The sequence below is a fragment of the Hyalella azteca genome, unplaced genomic scaffold, assembly GCF_000764305.2.
Source record: "Hyalella azteca isolate HAZT.00-mixed unplaced genomic scaffold, Hazt_2.0.2 contig259, whole genome shotgun sequence".
Classification (NCBI taxonomy): Eukaryota; Metazoa; Arthropoda; class Malacostraca; order Amphipoda; family Hyalellidae; genus Hyalella; species Hyalella azteca.
The window spans coordinates 19,664-34,798 of NW_025930614.1; the positions used below are offsets into that span (position 1 = coordinate 19,664).

General features: G+C 37.6%; 1 protein-coding gene across 1 annotated transcript; it reads right to left on the reverse strand.

The window, feature by feature from the left end:
- Positions 1 to 260: 260 nt before the first annotated feature.
- On the reverse strand, positions 261 to 14,671 carry LOC108673367 (the record flags this gene model as incomplete). The annotated part of the gene is made up of 11 exons (XM_018161183.2): positions 14,484 to 14,671; positions 13,682 to 13,867; positions 12,792 to 12,907; positions 12,262 to 12,406; positions 10,559 to 10,729; positions 10,040 to 10,168; positions 5,018 to 5,160; positions 3,858 to 4,051; positions 1,185 to 1,292; positions 715 to 875; positions 261 to 287 (listed from the first exon to the last, which is right to left on the reverse strand). Coding segments are annotated over exons 1-11 (1,423 nt in total), but the record flags the coding sequence as incomplete, so codon positions are not given.
- Between the last annotated feature and the right edge of the window lie 464 nt (positions 14,672 to 15,135).

Here is a 15,135-nt window from a genome sequence, read left to right on the forward strand (position 1 = left end):
TTAGTTTTGTTATGTCTTTCCAGTGGTTTCAAATTTTATGTATGATGTCCCAACTATGATCATTATTCAAGAATGCTTTAATAAAGATTTTTGAGAAGATTCGAATGAAGAGTGCTCACTTTCAACAGAAATCGCCACTCAAGGAACGCGTGGACTATGAGCAGAAACAGAGTGAGGCTTTCAAGACCAATGACGCCAGGTGAATGTCGCTGCAGGTGATGTACGGCGCACACAGATCGGTTCCAGGCAGCAGACAATACCTTCCATGTCGTCTGACGCGTTCCAGCCTGTTGGTATTTTCACGTTTTATGAACATGGCAAATAAAACCGTGAAATATGAGTGGATAAGCGGCTACCATCCATTTATAAGTCAGCTAGATTTGATAGTTTCTACGGTAAAAAGTAGTAATTTTGCATAGCTATTGCTCCTGTGAATTGCATAGCCATTGCTCCTGCAGTTGTATTGTTACCGGTATGGCTGCCTGGATTAATGCTGTCATATCTATTGCCTATTATGACCTTATTGATACCGCAGAAATATCACGCTCGTATATTTTCATGAAGTGGAATTACCAAATTACGTGTAATGCTGCAAACTGGTTTTGTCTAACGCTAAAATGCTCTCAGAACTCACAAATTTACTGAGAAACACTCACTGATACCTGGACAATTGATTTGGAAACCATACTTCCCCCAGTCTCGATGCTGACTCACCATTCCCCCAGGAGCTGCAGCTGGCGTCAGTGTCAGCAATGAGCATCACGGAGCTGACGGCGGCCAGCATGTCACTGTCAGCTGAACGCGTGTCAGCGAACGCTTGTGACACCTGAGAGCGCGTAGCTCCGCTGAAGGCTGCCTGCTGACGCTGGGAGTTCCTGCGACGTCCAGGCAAGATAGCATTGCAATAATAATTATTAGATGAAATAACATTGAATAATTTTCAGAAGGAAACTCTAATGAAAGCGTTATCGACATATAAAAATCGAAGTCAATCAAAAAGAAAAAATCATATTAAATTTCATTTCAGGCTACCAAAACCCAAGAGCTAATCAATGCGCTCTCGCAGTTAGCGATTGCAATATATGCTTTCTTTAATTATTTCCATTGCCATGAGAGGTATGTGAGCCCAGCAAAAGGAAACTAATTGTGGCGTAGCCACCGCGCTGGCCCATTAAATCACTCACCAGGTCATGGATAGGAGGAGCGCCACTACGACGGCAGTTACTATGTCGATAGCCAGGTAGGAGTACAGGAACCATCGAGCGTATTGATATTTATTCAACAGCCATGTCCTGAGAAAACAAATATAGCCAGAGCAGCGTAATTTACCACGGACAAGATGCACTGAGAACTTATATAAAGAAATATTATATCAAGCAAAAGAAACATTGCTGTGAGTACCACGATAGCTCATTACAGAGTAGCCTCTGCAAATTTTAGAATTTCAGTCAACACATCCAAGATCGAAAAGTAAAATTACTCACTTTCAAGCTAGTATTGTTGCTCATACAACTCTATGGCCAAGCCACGTTCTGACTACTTTAGCTAATTCAGTTCTTACCGACGTTAGCGACATGCCCCCTGATATGAGGTTCCAACTTGCCAAGTTCAACGCTGAAAGGTCCAACTCACATATGGCGACATTTTGGCATTTATTCCAGTGCAGTTAAAGCTGGTACTATCATAATCTCCTGCGTACAATATTTTGTTATTCCTAGATCTGTAAGTGGCGTTAGTTTAGCACTATAGCTGCTCGAACGTAATGAAATGGATGTCGAGTGATTAGGCTCACTCAGATGTCAGAACAGTGCACACCTAATTGGCTGAATGAGAGATCAAACAAGGTTGCTTTAATGTGCAAGATTAACCACGAACAGGTAAGTCTTCACGCAACCAAGCGATTAGAAAATCATGACTTGGGACATATGTAATTAGTACTTCTTGATTGTAATAATCTTTTTATTAACGTTTAAGATGGTACAACGGTCACTAAAAACTTACTGGGTTAGTTTGTGAAGCAAAATTCGGCTGTGCGCCTCGTTGCGCGTTCCGACTGCTTTCTGAAGAGGATGGTCTGAGTACTAGCTTTTCGCATTTTTGTTATTTGGAGACACAATAGCCGCTTCCTCTCCATTCGAATCTGCAATGTTTGTTCTTTTTAAGCATTTTTTGCATTGGTTGTTGTGGTAACGTTGACCAAACCGTTGTAACAGCAGACGGGACGTGTCGCCATTGGTTCCTTGATGATCAAGGCTCGTTTCTTGTTCTCATGCTTGTAATACTCACTACATTATGCAGAAGAGTTTCTGGTTGGTCTAGGTATTTAATTGTCAATACGTAATTGATATTGTATTGCTGTAACCGAAGAGAGTCTGTGAAGAATTGCTCATTGCTCGTCTCTTTTCCACTTTGACCCTCGGCTCTAATACTGAGCAAATTTTGTGCACCAATATTTACGATTCAATTAGAAAACACCAGATATTCTAATTTATCGAGAAATCTATCATATTTAATCCATTTATACCTATGAGTTAGATCTTGTTTTCCGACCATGATTGCTGAGAAAGACCGCAAATAGAGTTAGTCTATTACGCAATGGTTTTTGGACTGAATCTTACTGAACGGAACCGAAATTTTAACCACCTGCCAGAAAAAGCGATCAGCATGGATGAAATGTGCAGTTTAATCGCTTCTGCATGGTATAAAATCTTAGGATGAGATTCGGAAAGTAATTTGAGACTTCTAAAAATGTCTATATTGTTTTTAACTTGGTTACTCTTAAACCTTAGAACTTATTCAGAACTTAGTCAGATGCCGTTGTGGCGTCTGTCATACTTTGAACTTGGTATTTTTTACTTTAAATCTCCTGACAAATCATTTATGCACAGTTTGAACAAGTAAACACCATTTTACTTAATAAGTTCTTGCATGATAATTCAGCTTCCGAAACTCAAAATACCTTCCTGTGCCCTGTAATAAATAAACTCGAAGGGGGAGTATTGTAGTTCTAGTTTCCTTTTTGGTAGAGGGAAGATGTGTTTGTACATTGCTTGGCAGGCCAGTTCAGGGTATTTTTCGACCAGCACTGCAAAAGAATTGCAGTAAACTTCGCTTCCGGACGATTCATGCTGATGATATTTGCTGCAGGTTCGGGCGTCGAATGTAACTTTGCACCAGGAACTTTCGATCACTGCCTTGAGAACTTGGTATCTGAAAGCCAAATGCTTGGTCCTCTTCTTGTCCATATTCTTCTTGGCCATCTGCGTGGCCTTCTTCCGCTGCATTGCCTTCCGCTCAGCTAGCGCTTCGGTCATCTTCTCGGCCTCCTGTTTGATTTTTTGCTTGGCCTTCTGCGCTCAGCTTTCGGTTTGCTTATCTTCTCGGCCTCCTGTTTAATCTTTTGCTTAGCTTCCTGCCTTAGGAAGTAGATAAAATTTTATAAATCTAACGAAATATTTGTGAGATTTCCTCAAAATAATTTCTTCCTACCTTGTTCGAGAGACCCTGAAGACATGATGTAGAATATTTTCCAAACTTAGTTTAAGAGAAAACACTTCCAATCACTTCATATCTGAAATTATTTTCCGAGCCCGATTGTGTATCGGGGTAGTCAAGGCCTAGCCTAGATATCGCATGGCCTAGGCATACCACACTATTGTTTCTAATTAATGTCACATATGAAAAAAAGTTTGATTACTTTGAATTCGGCACATAAATTTTTGTTGCAATAATTCAAACTTACAAACTTAAAAAAAAGATTATTTAGTTTATCGCTGATTGCTGAGTGCTCAAATAAATAAATTCTCTCCGATGCAAAAGTTCACTAATTAATATAACAAGATATAATTTATTCTTACCAGTTCTTTTCATCCAGGCACATTTTAAAATATCCGTGTAACTTGATTGAGAATTCTTTGTCTTTCTTGTTAGGTTCCATCCGGTGGAGCAGAATACGGAAAAGCTTATCATGTCCGCCGTCAAAGGCTTTGTCTATAGAATAGTGGCCCGTATCATCCTTGCGAGTAAAAATTTCTTGAAAGTTCTCATCTTCCTGCAACCAAAGAAACACTTATTAGTAGTAAAATTACGAATTACTGTTTTTCGCCATTGTCATCTTATCTTTAACAAAACGAACATCTTTTACATAATACAATTAAAATTCGATTGGCGATTAAAATTCGATTTTACTCAGTAATGGAATTTCACTTGTAATTGTACTTGTCATCCATTGATTAAATGGGACGGAATTTATGATCTTTCATGTGATCATTGCACGAGTACCCACCAAGAGGATATTTACGCATCTCTCGTGACCGTTCCTGGAGGCCAAATGAAGGGGATGGATTTTAATTTCGTTCATTTTTTTGAAGTCCTTGGTCTCGAGAGAACGTAAAAGCATTTTCAAACATTTATCGTGGCCTTCACGCGCTGCAGCGTGTATTGGGCTTCTCTCTGGATTATCGGACTGAAAAATAACGGGTTTTGTTTTCAGAAGACATTGGAGAGCGTCTTGACGTCCAAACTTTGACGCCAAATACAGCGGAGTTTCGCCCTGCTTGTTGGCCGAACTGGCGAGGTCGTGGGCGCTACTCAGCAACTTTTTCAAAACAGCAATGCTTCTTTTAGCTTCTTGGTCCTTGCAGCTTTTGCCTGACTGTTTTATCGTGAGGAGCAAAGGTGTATCCTCATTGTTGTTTTTCGAAGTTTTGTCAATTTTTGTTTTCTCTAATAAAGCTAGGGCAGATGCATAGCTATGATGGACGATAGTAAGATGGAGTAAGTTCTCCCCGTTCTTGTCGCGGTTGTGAAATAAAATTTTCGTAAAATTTGCATTATTCGCCATAATTTGGACGTTCTTCAACGATTCTGTTGCTGCTATCTCGACAATTTTCAAAATCACATCAGGAGTCAATGCCTCGTCAGGAGTTTTTCCAAGCATGTATGCAAAACATTCTTTTCTGTTCCGAATGTAATGTAGAGGCAGCCAGCCACTTTTGTCTCTGATTGAACAATTTGCCTTCAGCGTTTCAACGAAGACGGCAACCACGCTTTTGAAGCCTGTGCTCGCTGCGTAGTGCAGAGCAGTTTTACCGTCATTACATTGGAGGTTCACGTCAGTGTCTTTCAGTTGATTGCAAATATTGCGAAATCCTTCACGAGCTGCGAACATCAACGCCGTGAGGCCAGAATTCGCGCGCATGTTTATGTAACTTCTTGTCCGTTCATGTGTACTAGTTTTGGGATCCTTCATGCTCCTAATGGCGATTAGATTATACCAGTACGATTTAGAGCTCTGCTGATTGTGTCCTTTTTGCTACATCAATCCCAGCTTCCTTCAGGTCGCTTTTAATTTCACCACGAGTAACAAACGGGTTATTCTGTACCTTTCTGCTTATCCACCTTGCATTATCGTCTGTTAGTTTCCTCGGACGACCAGGTCTCGGAAGTTTTGCAACAGCATGCGCGGATGATATCATCAGAATGATTGCTTCCAGATGATATTTTCAAGTGTACTCAATGATAGATCAGGCTCATTGGATATTATTCGATTTCCCTTCCCTTTCTTGTAACAATCTATGATCTTTTGACGCAAATCTGTTGCCAACTCTCGATTTTTAGCCATTTTAAATTAAATTTTAATTATGAAGCTGGATAATATCTTCACCGGAACACGAAATCTCGTAAACCATAGCCAACTGCTCTGATTGGCCAATTAGATAACGATATGAGATTAGTGAAACGTCAGAAGTGAAAAGCAATTTATGAGTACCTTAAAAAAAGTTATTTTTGTTCATTTTTGAACATGTGCTCAATACTTTTGCGCGGGTTAATTTTCCTATTTTGTAGAATAAAATCCAATCACTGCTTACTTATCAATATATTTTCTATATATAGCTTCTAGTACAATTATCAAAATACTGACTAAATATTAGGTAAAACCTTGCACTTTAACTTGAGATATAAAGAAAACTGTAATGTAGGCTATCCAATACTTTTGCGTGTCACTGTATATTCCATTTCAAAAATTGGGCTATAGCGAACGTTTCATTCTACTGGACGGACCTTCCAACGAAAGTGAGAAGACAAAACATTAGAATAGAAAATTTGTGGATGCCTTCAATACTCACGGGGAGTTGGGCAGAGGGTCATCGCCGGTAAGTCTGTTCAGAAGCTTCCGCTCGCCCTTCTCCATTTCATCTTGGTCTGTATTTTCTCTTTGTCTCATTATGTAAAATTATTTCCTTCAAGCTTTCTATAGCAGCAACTTGTGGAGAACACATTCAATAGGGAACATACGCTTGCCAGACTTCGTAATCTCTATTAAGCTAACTGCACGAGTCGGCTCTCTATAACGGCTAATCACTCTCCATCCGTGAAACAACAACAGATAAGGTAAATTTTATCTTCTAAATTAAAGTTGCCTAAATACTACTAACAACAAGGAGTTTCAAGGTTGAAGGAAAATATACGCCGTCTTGGATTTTCAATCGCTCTAATTTTAAGATAAATTGTGCAGCAGTTCGAATGAAATGATTAATTCCCAACGAAATGGAAAACGAAATTATAGTTTTGTTCATTGTTACTTTTACATAAAGAATGAGTTAACGAATCAAAGGCTAAATCAATGCATTCAAGTTACGACACTTACTCGACTCTCCTGTTCAGAATTTTGATCAATAAGAGTTAAAATTTAGAGCAGTGGGCGGCGCCGACTGCAGTAACTACTGCAGCCATGACTACGCTACTATGAACATGGCATTAAAACTGCCCATCTTATAAAAACTTCATGTCGGTGAAATGCCTGTGCAGAGAAGCAGGAAAAATACCGCTTAGCATAGAAGTGATTATGGGCAATAAATTTAGCCAGCAAGGTAGAGCAGAATAAGTTTTCATGTCGTAAATTTTTGAGCACTCTAAAGATCAGAAGAAAGTATTTAAGGAACAAAATGGTATCAAGAAATATCAATAATTATTATCCATCAAAAATGAAGAATTAATCAACTGGACTACGATGAACTTGTGATGCAAGTGATACTTCACGCGATATGTTGCATACCATATCACACGGCGAAAGAGGTAAAGGCGTCAAAGCTGAAGATCTGATATCTTAACGGACAACAGTCAGTAACGTGTTTCTTATCTAAACAAACAAAGCTGATACGGCGAATTCGTCCATCTTTGTACCATGATTGTCATGTTTAAATCCTAATATAAGTTGTATTTCGAATTGCTTGCTCACAGCGCCAGAACTAATGGGCAGATTGTGTCAATTTGTTTAATGCTTTTCTCACCATTTATGCGCGTCATCCCAATCCTATATACCCAAATGGTCGAACAATCGATCTGGTAAAACCAGTCAAGTCAGATTTAACAAGATTTCGCTTCAATGTTGACCTGAGCACAACGTTTTTCATATCATTGAAATTGTGAAGGGATAAATTAATTTTGCAGTTTTACTGCAATTCATCGAATATTGTCGTTAGCAAGAGATCGACAGTTGCCAATAGTCATCAGACCCTGAACAACCTCCTAAGAGAAACATCACATCAAACATAAGAAAACATCAAACCCAATCAACTAAACATATATCACCACTCCAGAATCAATATCAAAAATGTTAACATACATGAAAATAAGTTGTATCCGGCTGTATTTTCTGGCATTTTATTTGGAAATATTTAAATATTCTATTACAACAAAATGAACATCCTCGAGCATGTATAGATGTAACAAGGATATCAATAGAAAGTGCCAAGATGTGAATAAATTGCTTGCATTGTTGATGCGATTTATTAGGAATGTTTATTTATTTCTTATTAAAATTATTTATTAGGATATTCGTCGAATTAGATACATTTCCTTTTGTAATACATGTACTTGATACTCTAAATTCTAAAACTACTATAGAGGTGTACAACCTACGTGTTATTTATGCTTTGAGGGCTCCTTGGCTGATATGAATAAACTTTTCATTTTTTCCACATGAAATTATTTTCTTTTGCGATATGCTTGTTATTATTTGTTATTCCTATTTGTAATTTTCATGAGGGTTAGACAACGGTACTTATAATCTGAGAAGATTGAGCTGTGAATTTGATATTTGCACTCATTTCTCTCACAAAATAATTGCCTCAATTTGTGAGAAACGAAAGGCATAATGCTGTAAAAAGATCTTTTCGAATTATGTTTATCAGGAAATAAATGGCTGCCTGTTTAAGCACATACTTTTTATTATTCATTTAATTTTACAAACAAGATATATTTCGTTGTAGCTAATTTTTTCACTTAGATGTGAATTTCGGCAGAAAAATGCGCAGAATAATTCTTAGCATACGTACCGAATACATAGGAAGAAAACTCTTACAAATAAATAAAATAATATAATATTTATTCAACTCCACTTAAAGTGCTTTAAATGTTCATCTTCTAATCGTTTCCGAAAATCTTCTAGAATTTTCGCTCTAGTCTATAACACAGGCAAATGGCGAAACTGAGGTTACCAGATCCAATCCGTCTGTAACGACACAGAGCACTAAAATAAAGGTAATGATCTTCACAGGGTGCTTGCCTTTTTTGTGAAAGCAACCCATTTTGTTGCAAACCACATCCAGTTAATGATTGGCAGGTAAATCTAAGACTTATAAGTTGTTATGTTAAACAGATTTTCTGTAGTCTTTTCATATCGAAGACATTTCTAGAAGAATTTTTATGATTAGTTGCGAATTATGAAGGACAGTATGCCTCTAGGAGCTGTAAGTAATAATATCATCAATTCTTCTTTAAAAATTTGGCACTTATGGAAAATTAAATTACTTTCATTGTCTTCCAGGCCAAAGGTTTCAGCTATTTCAACCCTTTTTCATGTTTTTGTATAACATATAGAAATGGTGATCATGAAATGTCCAAGTTAAACTGATTTTCTAGTTGAACGATTAATAGATCGCAATGCAATTTAAATAAACATATCAATGCGTAATCATTATTTACATTAATATTACAATGAATATGAAGTTCGTTTAGCCACACTGCGTATCAGTGAAGAACAATGTCAATTTCTGCTCGTGCTAGCTTTTGTAATGAATTCTTATCATTTACTTGTTGTTGGGAACACATCACCTTTATTACAACGATGCAAATAAAGACTTTTGTCAACACTAAACTGAAGGAATAGTTTCATACACGATTCAAAACCTAATCATTGAGTTTTCTGAAGATATTGAATTTACCTCATAAGTTAGTTAATGTACACATCAATGGAACAAAAAGTCCTTTCTGGAAATAACTTGAAATAATTAGATATGCATAATTAGTTTAAGAGGGTTATAAGGTCTTTTATTTTTAATCAAGTGTCCGGAAGAAACTAGTCGGTATAACAGTTATTCTGTCCACTTATGAATCACATGTTGCTTATTAGGGCTCGTCTAAAATGACTGGTGTCAATAAATATGTTGAGAACCTATGATAAATGCCCGGTTAAGTGGGCTATCCCCTTTATTGCACACGTATGTCCGATTAACTGCAACAGTCTGTAACAAAAACTCGACAAGTGCCAGGAAATTGACGAGAGAATTGACTCTCATTTTATTCGGCGAAGTAGAACAAAACGTGTACATGGCCCGAATATACGCATTAAACGAATTATATGACGGCTCTGATCCAGAATCTGCCTGACGCCTAAATTATAATTGCAGCGTTCAACATATGCTTCTACGACTGCGATTTTTTTAGTGAATCTTAGTCTAAAGTGGAAATAATATTAATGAATTTGTGTGTTCGGTAAGTTAAAGGCAGCTTGCTGCAAATTGCATCATAGTAGCTCAAGATATGAATTTTCCGTTATTACTGTGGGAGAATTCACTAAATGCTATTCGCTGCATCAGAGCCTTTAATTAAGCTAAAAAAACTTTAGGGGTTCATTTTTTCATAGCAAAGCTGACGATTCGGCCATTCATTTAATTGCTCTGTGTTAAATTGCTCAGAAAAATTCAATAAACTAAAGTTCACATTTCTCATGTTTTCATTTAAATAGAATAAATACTATAAATTAAATTCCTCACATTTCCCCAGTATGGAAGCCCCATGACCATCGGAGAACCGTTAGTCCAGCGCCACTGTCCCTCGAGGGCGCTGTCAGATCCACCGATCCAATACCCATCAGGGTTGTAACCTTGTAAATGCGAATTTTTCGTCCGAAATTAATAACTGGGTTTCAAGTTTCACCTCCACCTATGAAATTACGTAAAATATTCTAATGCGAATAATTATAACCAAAGTTTAAAAGCAGCAGCGAGCCTTTCTTCATTTAAATGCCTGAAATGTAAATTACCTTGAAATGTCATTGCTGTGTTAATGCAGATAACTGAAAATCATGAAAATATGAATTTAGTTTATTGAAGGTCATTCCAAGTGTAAGTTAAAGTTTCGTTGAAAAATAACCTACCTATTGTTATTTATCTACTTACCAGATAAGGTTGAAGATTATCGAACATTAGTCATTCAGATTTAATTGTGTTTGAATTAATGGTGAAAATATTATATCAATCTGGTAGATTTTTACCCTGTTCGGTGAGATAGAGGTTAACCTTGCGGTACTGGTCGCAGTCATCAAAAACGATCAGATCTCCGCCAGTCAATCCACACTGACTGCGTGACGAGCTCCAGTGATGTGCGGACGGAATCATATGAACGCACTGCGTTCCCACCTCAACATAAGGAGTTGGGCAGATGCCTGCATCAAAGTGAAAATGAGTTGAGTTTTTTACAACTGGTAGTTTCCTTCGAAAGATTCTATTAATATTGTGATTTCATGAAAGGTATAATCGAAAAGCATATGAGAAAAGGGATATTGTGGATTTTAAGGGTCTTTGCCGTACGTGGTCTGTTTCGATATTTTAATACTTTTAGTTTGTTAAATGTGATGTGTGGATAAAGTGATATCGAGATTTTGACGTACGTCGCTATTCCTCATGAAGACCTATGATAATTATTGTCCTTGGCTATGTTGTTTTTAGCGCATTTTATCATTTATGGAAAAAAGGCGCTGTTGTGCTCGCCATGTCCGTCCGTCCGTGACTTTGCGTTTTCGTTGACAATAAAATGCGCTCTCTAGCTGTCATTCACTGCAGTGAGTACTGAGTTATATTTTTTTATATTCATTGGATAACCATGTAGGAAAAGTTACGTTGAAGAACTTGCTGCCACGAAACTTTGCGTAATTTCAAGTCCACTTTGCCTTCCTTAGACATTTAGGGCTGATCTCGATAATTCTCTTCTTCTAGGTAGAAAAATATTTCTTGCAAATCATCTATTGAATAAATAATTTTGTAATCCACTCAAACTTCCTTGGCCACAACTAAGTCAAATAACCATATGTAGCTGAAAATGACATATATGAGCTCTCTCGCCCACTAGTGCGAAGCGAAGAAAATGTCAAGTAAATTTTCCATTGATTCCTTGTTTCAATTAAAGTACGTTAATTAAATTGGGATTGCGATTTAGGCAGACTGACGATATGAATAACTTACTGACATTACATCCTTTAAAACATGTAAGTGTATATTGACCTTTAAAAAATCCAGTGAGCACGATAAATTAATACATTAGCATGAATGATAAGTGCATCGTAGAGACAACTTTAATTATTGAAACTTTGTATATATTTACTATGGAATATCGTGCGATAAACTGTAACCCACCTCTTCAATGTGCATCTAACATTTTACGAATATTTAATAAACGTAGTTCCAGCAAAACTGACTAGTAATTTCATCGTTGGTTCCCTGTCTTTTACTTTGTGGGACCGCAGTGTACCATGAAGTAAAATTTTATCCGTCAAGTTCAAACGCGCATTGGTCGGAAGTGATTTAACGAAATTTTAATTGGGGCTCGCCGAGCGGCTTAAACTGTCTTGAAATATATCTACAGACAGTAATAATAGTATTTGGATCTTTTGAGAAGGCTCAAAAAATTTAATAATTTAATGTTAGAGTTATGGGTTAAGGCAGTGCCAGAGAAAAAAATACCGTTCTAACTAACCAGGAGCATTTTATATTTCTGTTTCTCATTATCATCCATAGTTACCATTTTAAATTTGAAAAAAAAATTGAAAATAGCTTAATCACTCATTGATTTACTTTCCAATAACAACCATAACAAAACGTTACCTGAAATGCACTCTAATATATAATGGGAAGGGCAGACGATAGCTGCGACATTAGCGGAAAATGATAGCAGACTCAGTTCACAAGGCATAATACTTACCATGCACCGGAGTAATGGAGCACAGAGGATAAAAGTTCGATGCGTCGCAAGCGAAATCATGAATTGACCAGCCCCGATCAGGCATGATGCTAGCACAGTTTTGGCTGGTCCCGCCCTGGGGCTCTCTTGCCGTTTCTCCGGTATTCTGAGAGATCATGCTATAATGAGAACGACATGTACCAGATAATGACGATACAAATAGCATATAAACCCTGACGAAACAATATATTAAGAGCAACTGGAAGGCTGAAATACAGGTAATGTGATCTCTACGAAAAAAACACATGATAATATAATTTTTACTGATGGAGCTAAGGTAAAAAGTAAATAAGCCCCCAGTAAAATTTCGTTAAATCACTTCCGAAAAATGCGCGTTTGAACTTGACGGATAAAATTGCACTTCATCGCACACTGCGGTGCCACAAGGTAAAGGACGAGGAACCAACCATCTACACCGGTGGTTTTTTTTCATTGATCTAGAAATTATTTCTATAATGCAAAAAATACTGGCAAAAATTTGGTCCACCCACAGCCGCCCAGTAAGGAGCGCCCATTTGGAGTGCCGTGCCGTCGCTCCACTGCCAGACGTGGTTGGGCGCCGGGCTGGTGGCCCCCAACCAGTAACCGTTGTGGGCGTCCGTTGAGCCTGACACAATACATCCATTAAAGAATTATAGTTAAAACTTCAAAATTCCTAAACAAGATTATGTGTCAGACGAAAAACCTGTCAAACAGTCAACAGTTACTGAATCCATTGAGCATTTATGTATAAATGCTCAATGGCTACAGTAACTGTAAGCTGAATGACTGTAACTGTAAGCTGAAAGACACCTAATTCTGTAATTCATATATGAGTTACAGAATAATGAGTCATTCAGCTCATGATTGGTTTTGGTCGATAAACGGTCGCCACTGATTCACGTGAAACGAACAATTCAACAGTTCCGNGCTATCGCCAGTCTCGATGGGTCAGGGCACCGCATAACTATGCTGGTGCAGGCCTCCAATGTCGCTCGGGTGATGGTCTCATTGTGAGCCTCCCGTATGTGGTTCTTAGGTCTCCAGATTGGTCCAATATTTTTAATTGTATACACTATAGACTATACCATTGATATATACTACTGTCTATTCCAAAGTTCAATTTCAAGTGTGGTAAAACTTTTACCAGCTTAATAATGAAAATTGTATTTCCGAAACGTCGCAATCTATTAAAATGTCATTTGGTAACCTGCTTTTTGATCTCCCGGCGCTAGCAAGAAATTTTGTTCGACTTACTAGAAACAAATAAGAAGATTATTAATAAAAAGCGTGCTCTGGTCTTCAATCAAACTTGTATAATGAGTGAGTGAGTCCTTATAGCAACATTAAAATAACTGCGTATTTAATTTCCATACGAATACAATGTAGATGAAAATATTACCGCCATCGTCGACATAAGTTGCGACTTCAGTGAAAGATGCGCAGTCGGCCAACACGGGCAGCCTGCCGAAATTCTGGTGACAGTAGTTGACGGCATCATCGTACGTGAGGTACCCACCAGGCAGGTGGTGGATGCACGTAGAGCCAACGACCTCATAGCCAGCTGGACACTCGATTGCCACGGCGCCTATCATCGAAGGTTACAATTTTTGATGCAACGAGGCATTTGTCATGTATTACAGAAATAATGATATTATTGCCACAATATTTATTTTATTAATATTTTATACTATTAATTATCAAAGGCATACAGGTGACCACAATTTTACCATGTATACGCTGTTCATCTATAAATTTATCTTGAGCGTGGAAACTATGTAAGTGTTACTCACATGTTCCACAATCAAATCCGAATTGAACATTTAATTCTTTTGCACTACGACGCTTAAGCAGAAAGTTACGATCATTTTTAGTTTTGCCTCTGTATCTAATTTTATGTCATCCGCTATTCTCCTGCTTTCTCATCATTGACAATGTTTGTATCTCCCACTTCGTACACTAGCGCAACTATCTAGTATATTTATCTAGTTCATTCTTGATACATAGTGATACTGAAATAATTTAACCGAACAAGTCTACAGTCGGTGTTAACACTTATTTGCACCATTCTTTTAATTTTCTCGATTGTATAGTTCAAAACGTACGAGAAATTTATAACATTACCGCTCACACACTCGTCATCATTTGCCGCATTTATACTAATACTAATAACCGATACATAAACCTATGAATACGATACTTACTCATGACGAGCGCAAGCAGACAGATGATTTTCATTGGAAACATTGAGCTAGGAGAACCTGCGAATATAATAATTCTAACAGATAATTAGGATATTCAGAACCTATTTAATAATGAACAAAAAGACAACTATGCTGTCAATAGCTTGTAGACCCTCTGTAAAGGCATCGAAAGTTACGTTCAATTGATTTTGTCTCGGCTGAAGACTGCGTAGCCCTCATCATACACTGTATTTATAGCGTGCAGTTGTAAGCTGCAGGTACCCACAGGTTCATTGACATCGTGGGAAATATAACATGCTTGCTGTTTGCAAGTACACAGAGGTTCATTGACATCGTGGGAAATATAACATGCTTGCTTAACCTCATTATTTATGAAATTAGGCAGAGCAGTTAGATGCAATGTTCCCAGACATTTACGAGAAATCTTACAGATATACAACAGCTGAATGCAATGTTCTCAGGCATTTCCAAGAACTAGAAGAGATACAGATAAGTGCCTAATCAACAACACAAGTCACGCTTCTGGGGCACGAAAGTTTGTTATCCGTACTTATTGTACTTTTTCGCTTTTCAAAACAAAAGGGCTTGTTAAAAAAGGCGAATGGGTTTACTCTGCACTCTTGTATCCACAATTTCACACTCTCCTGTTGGC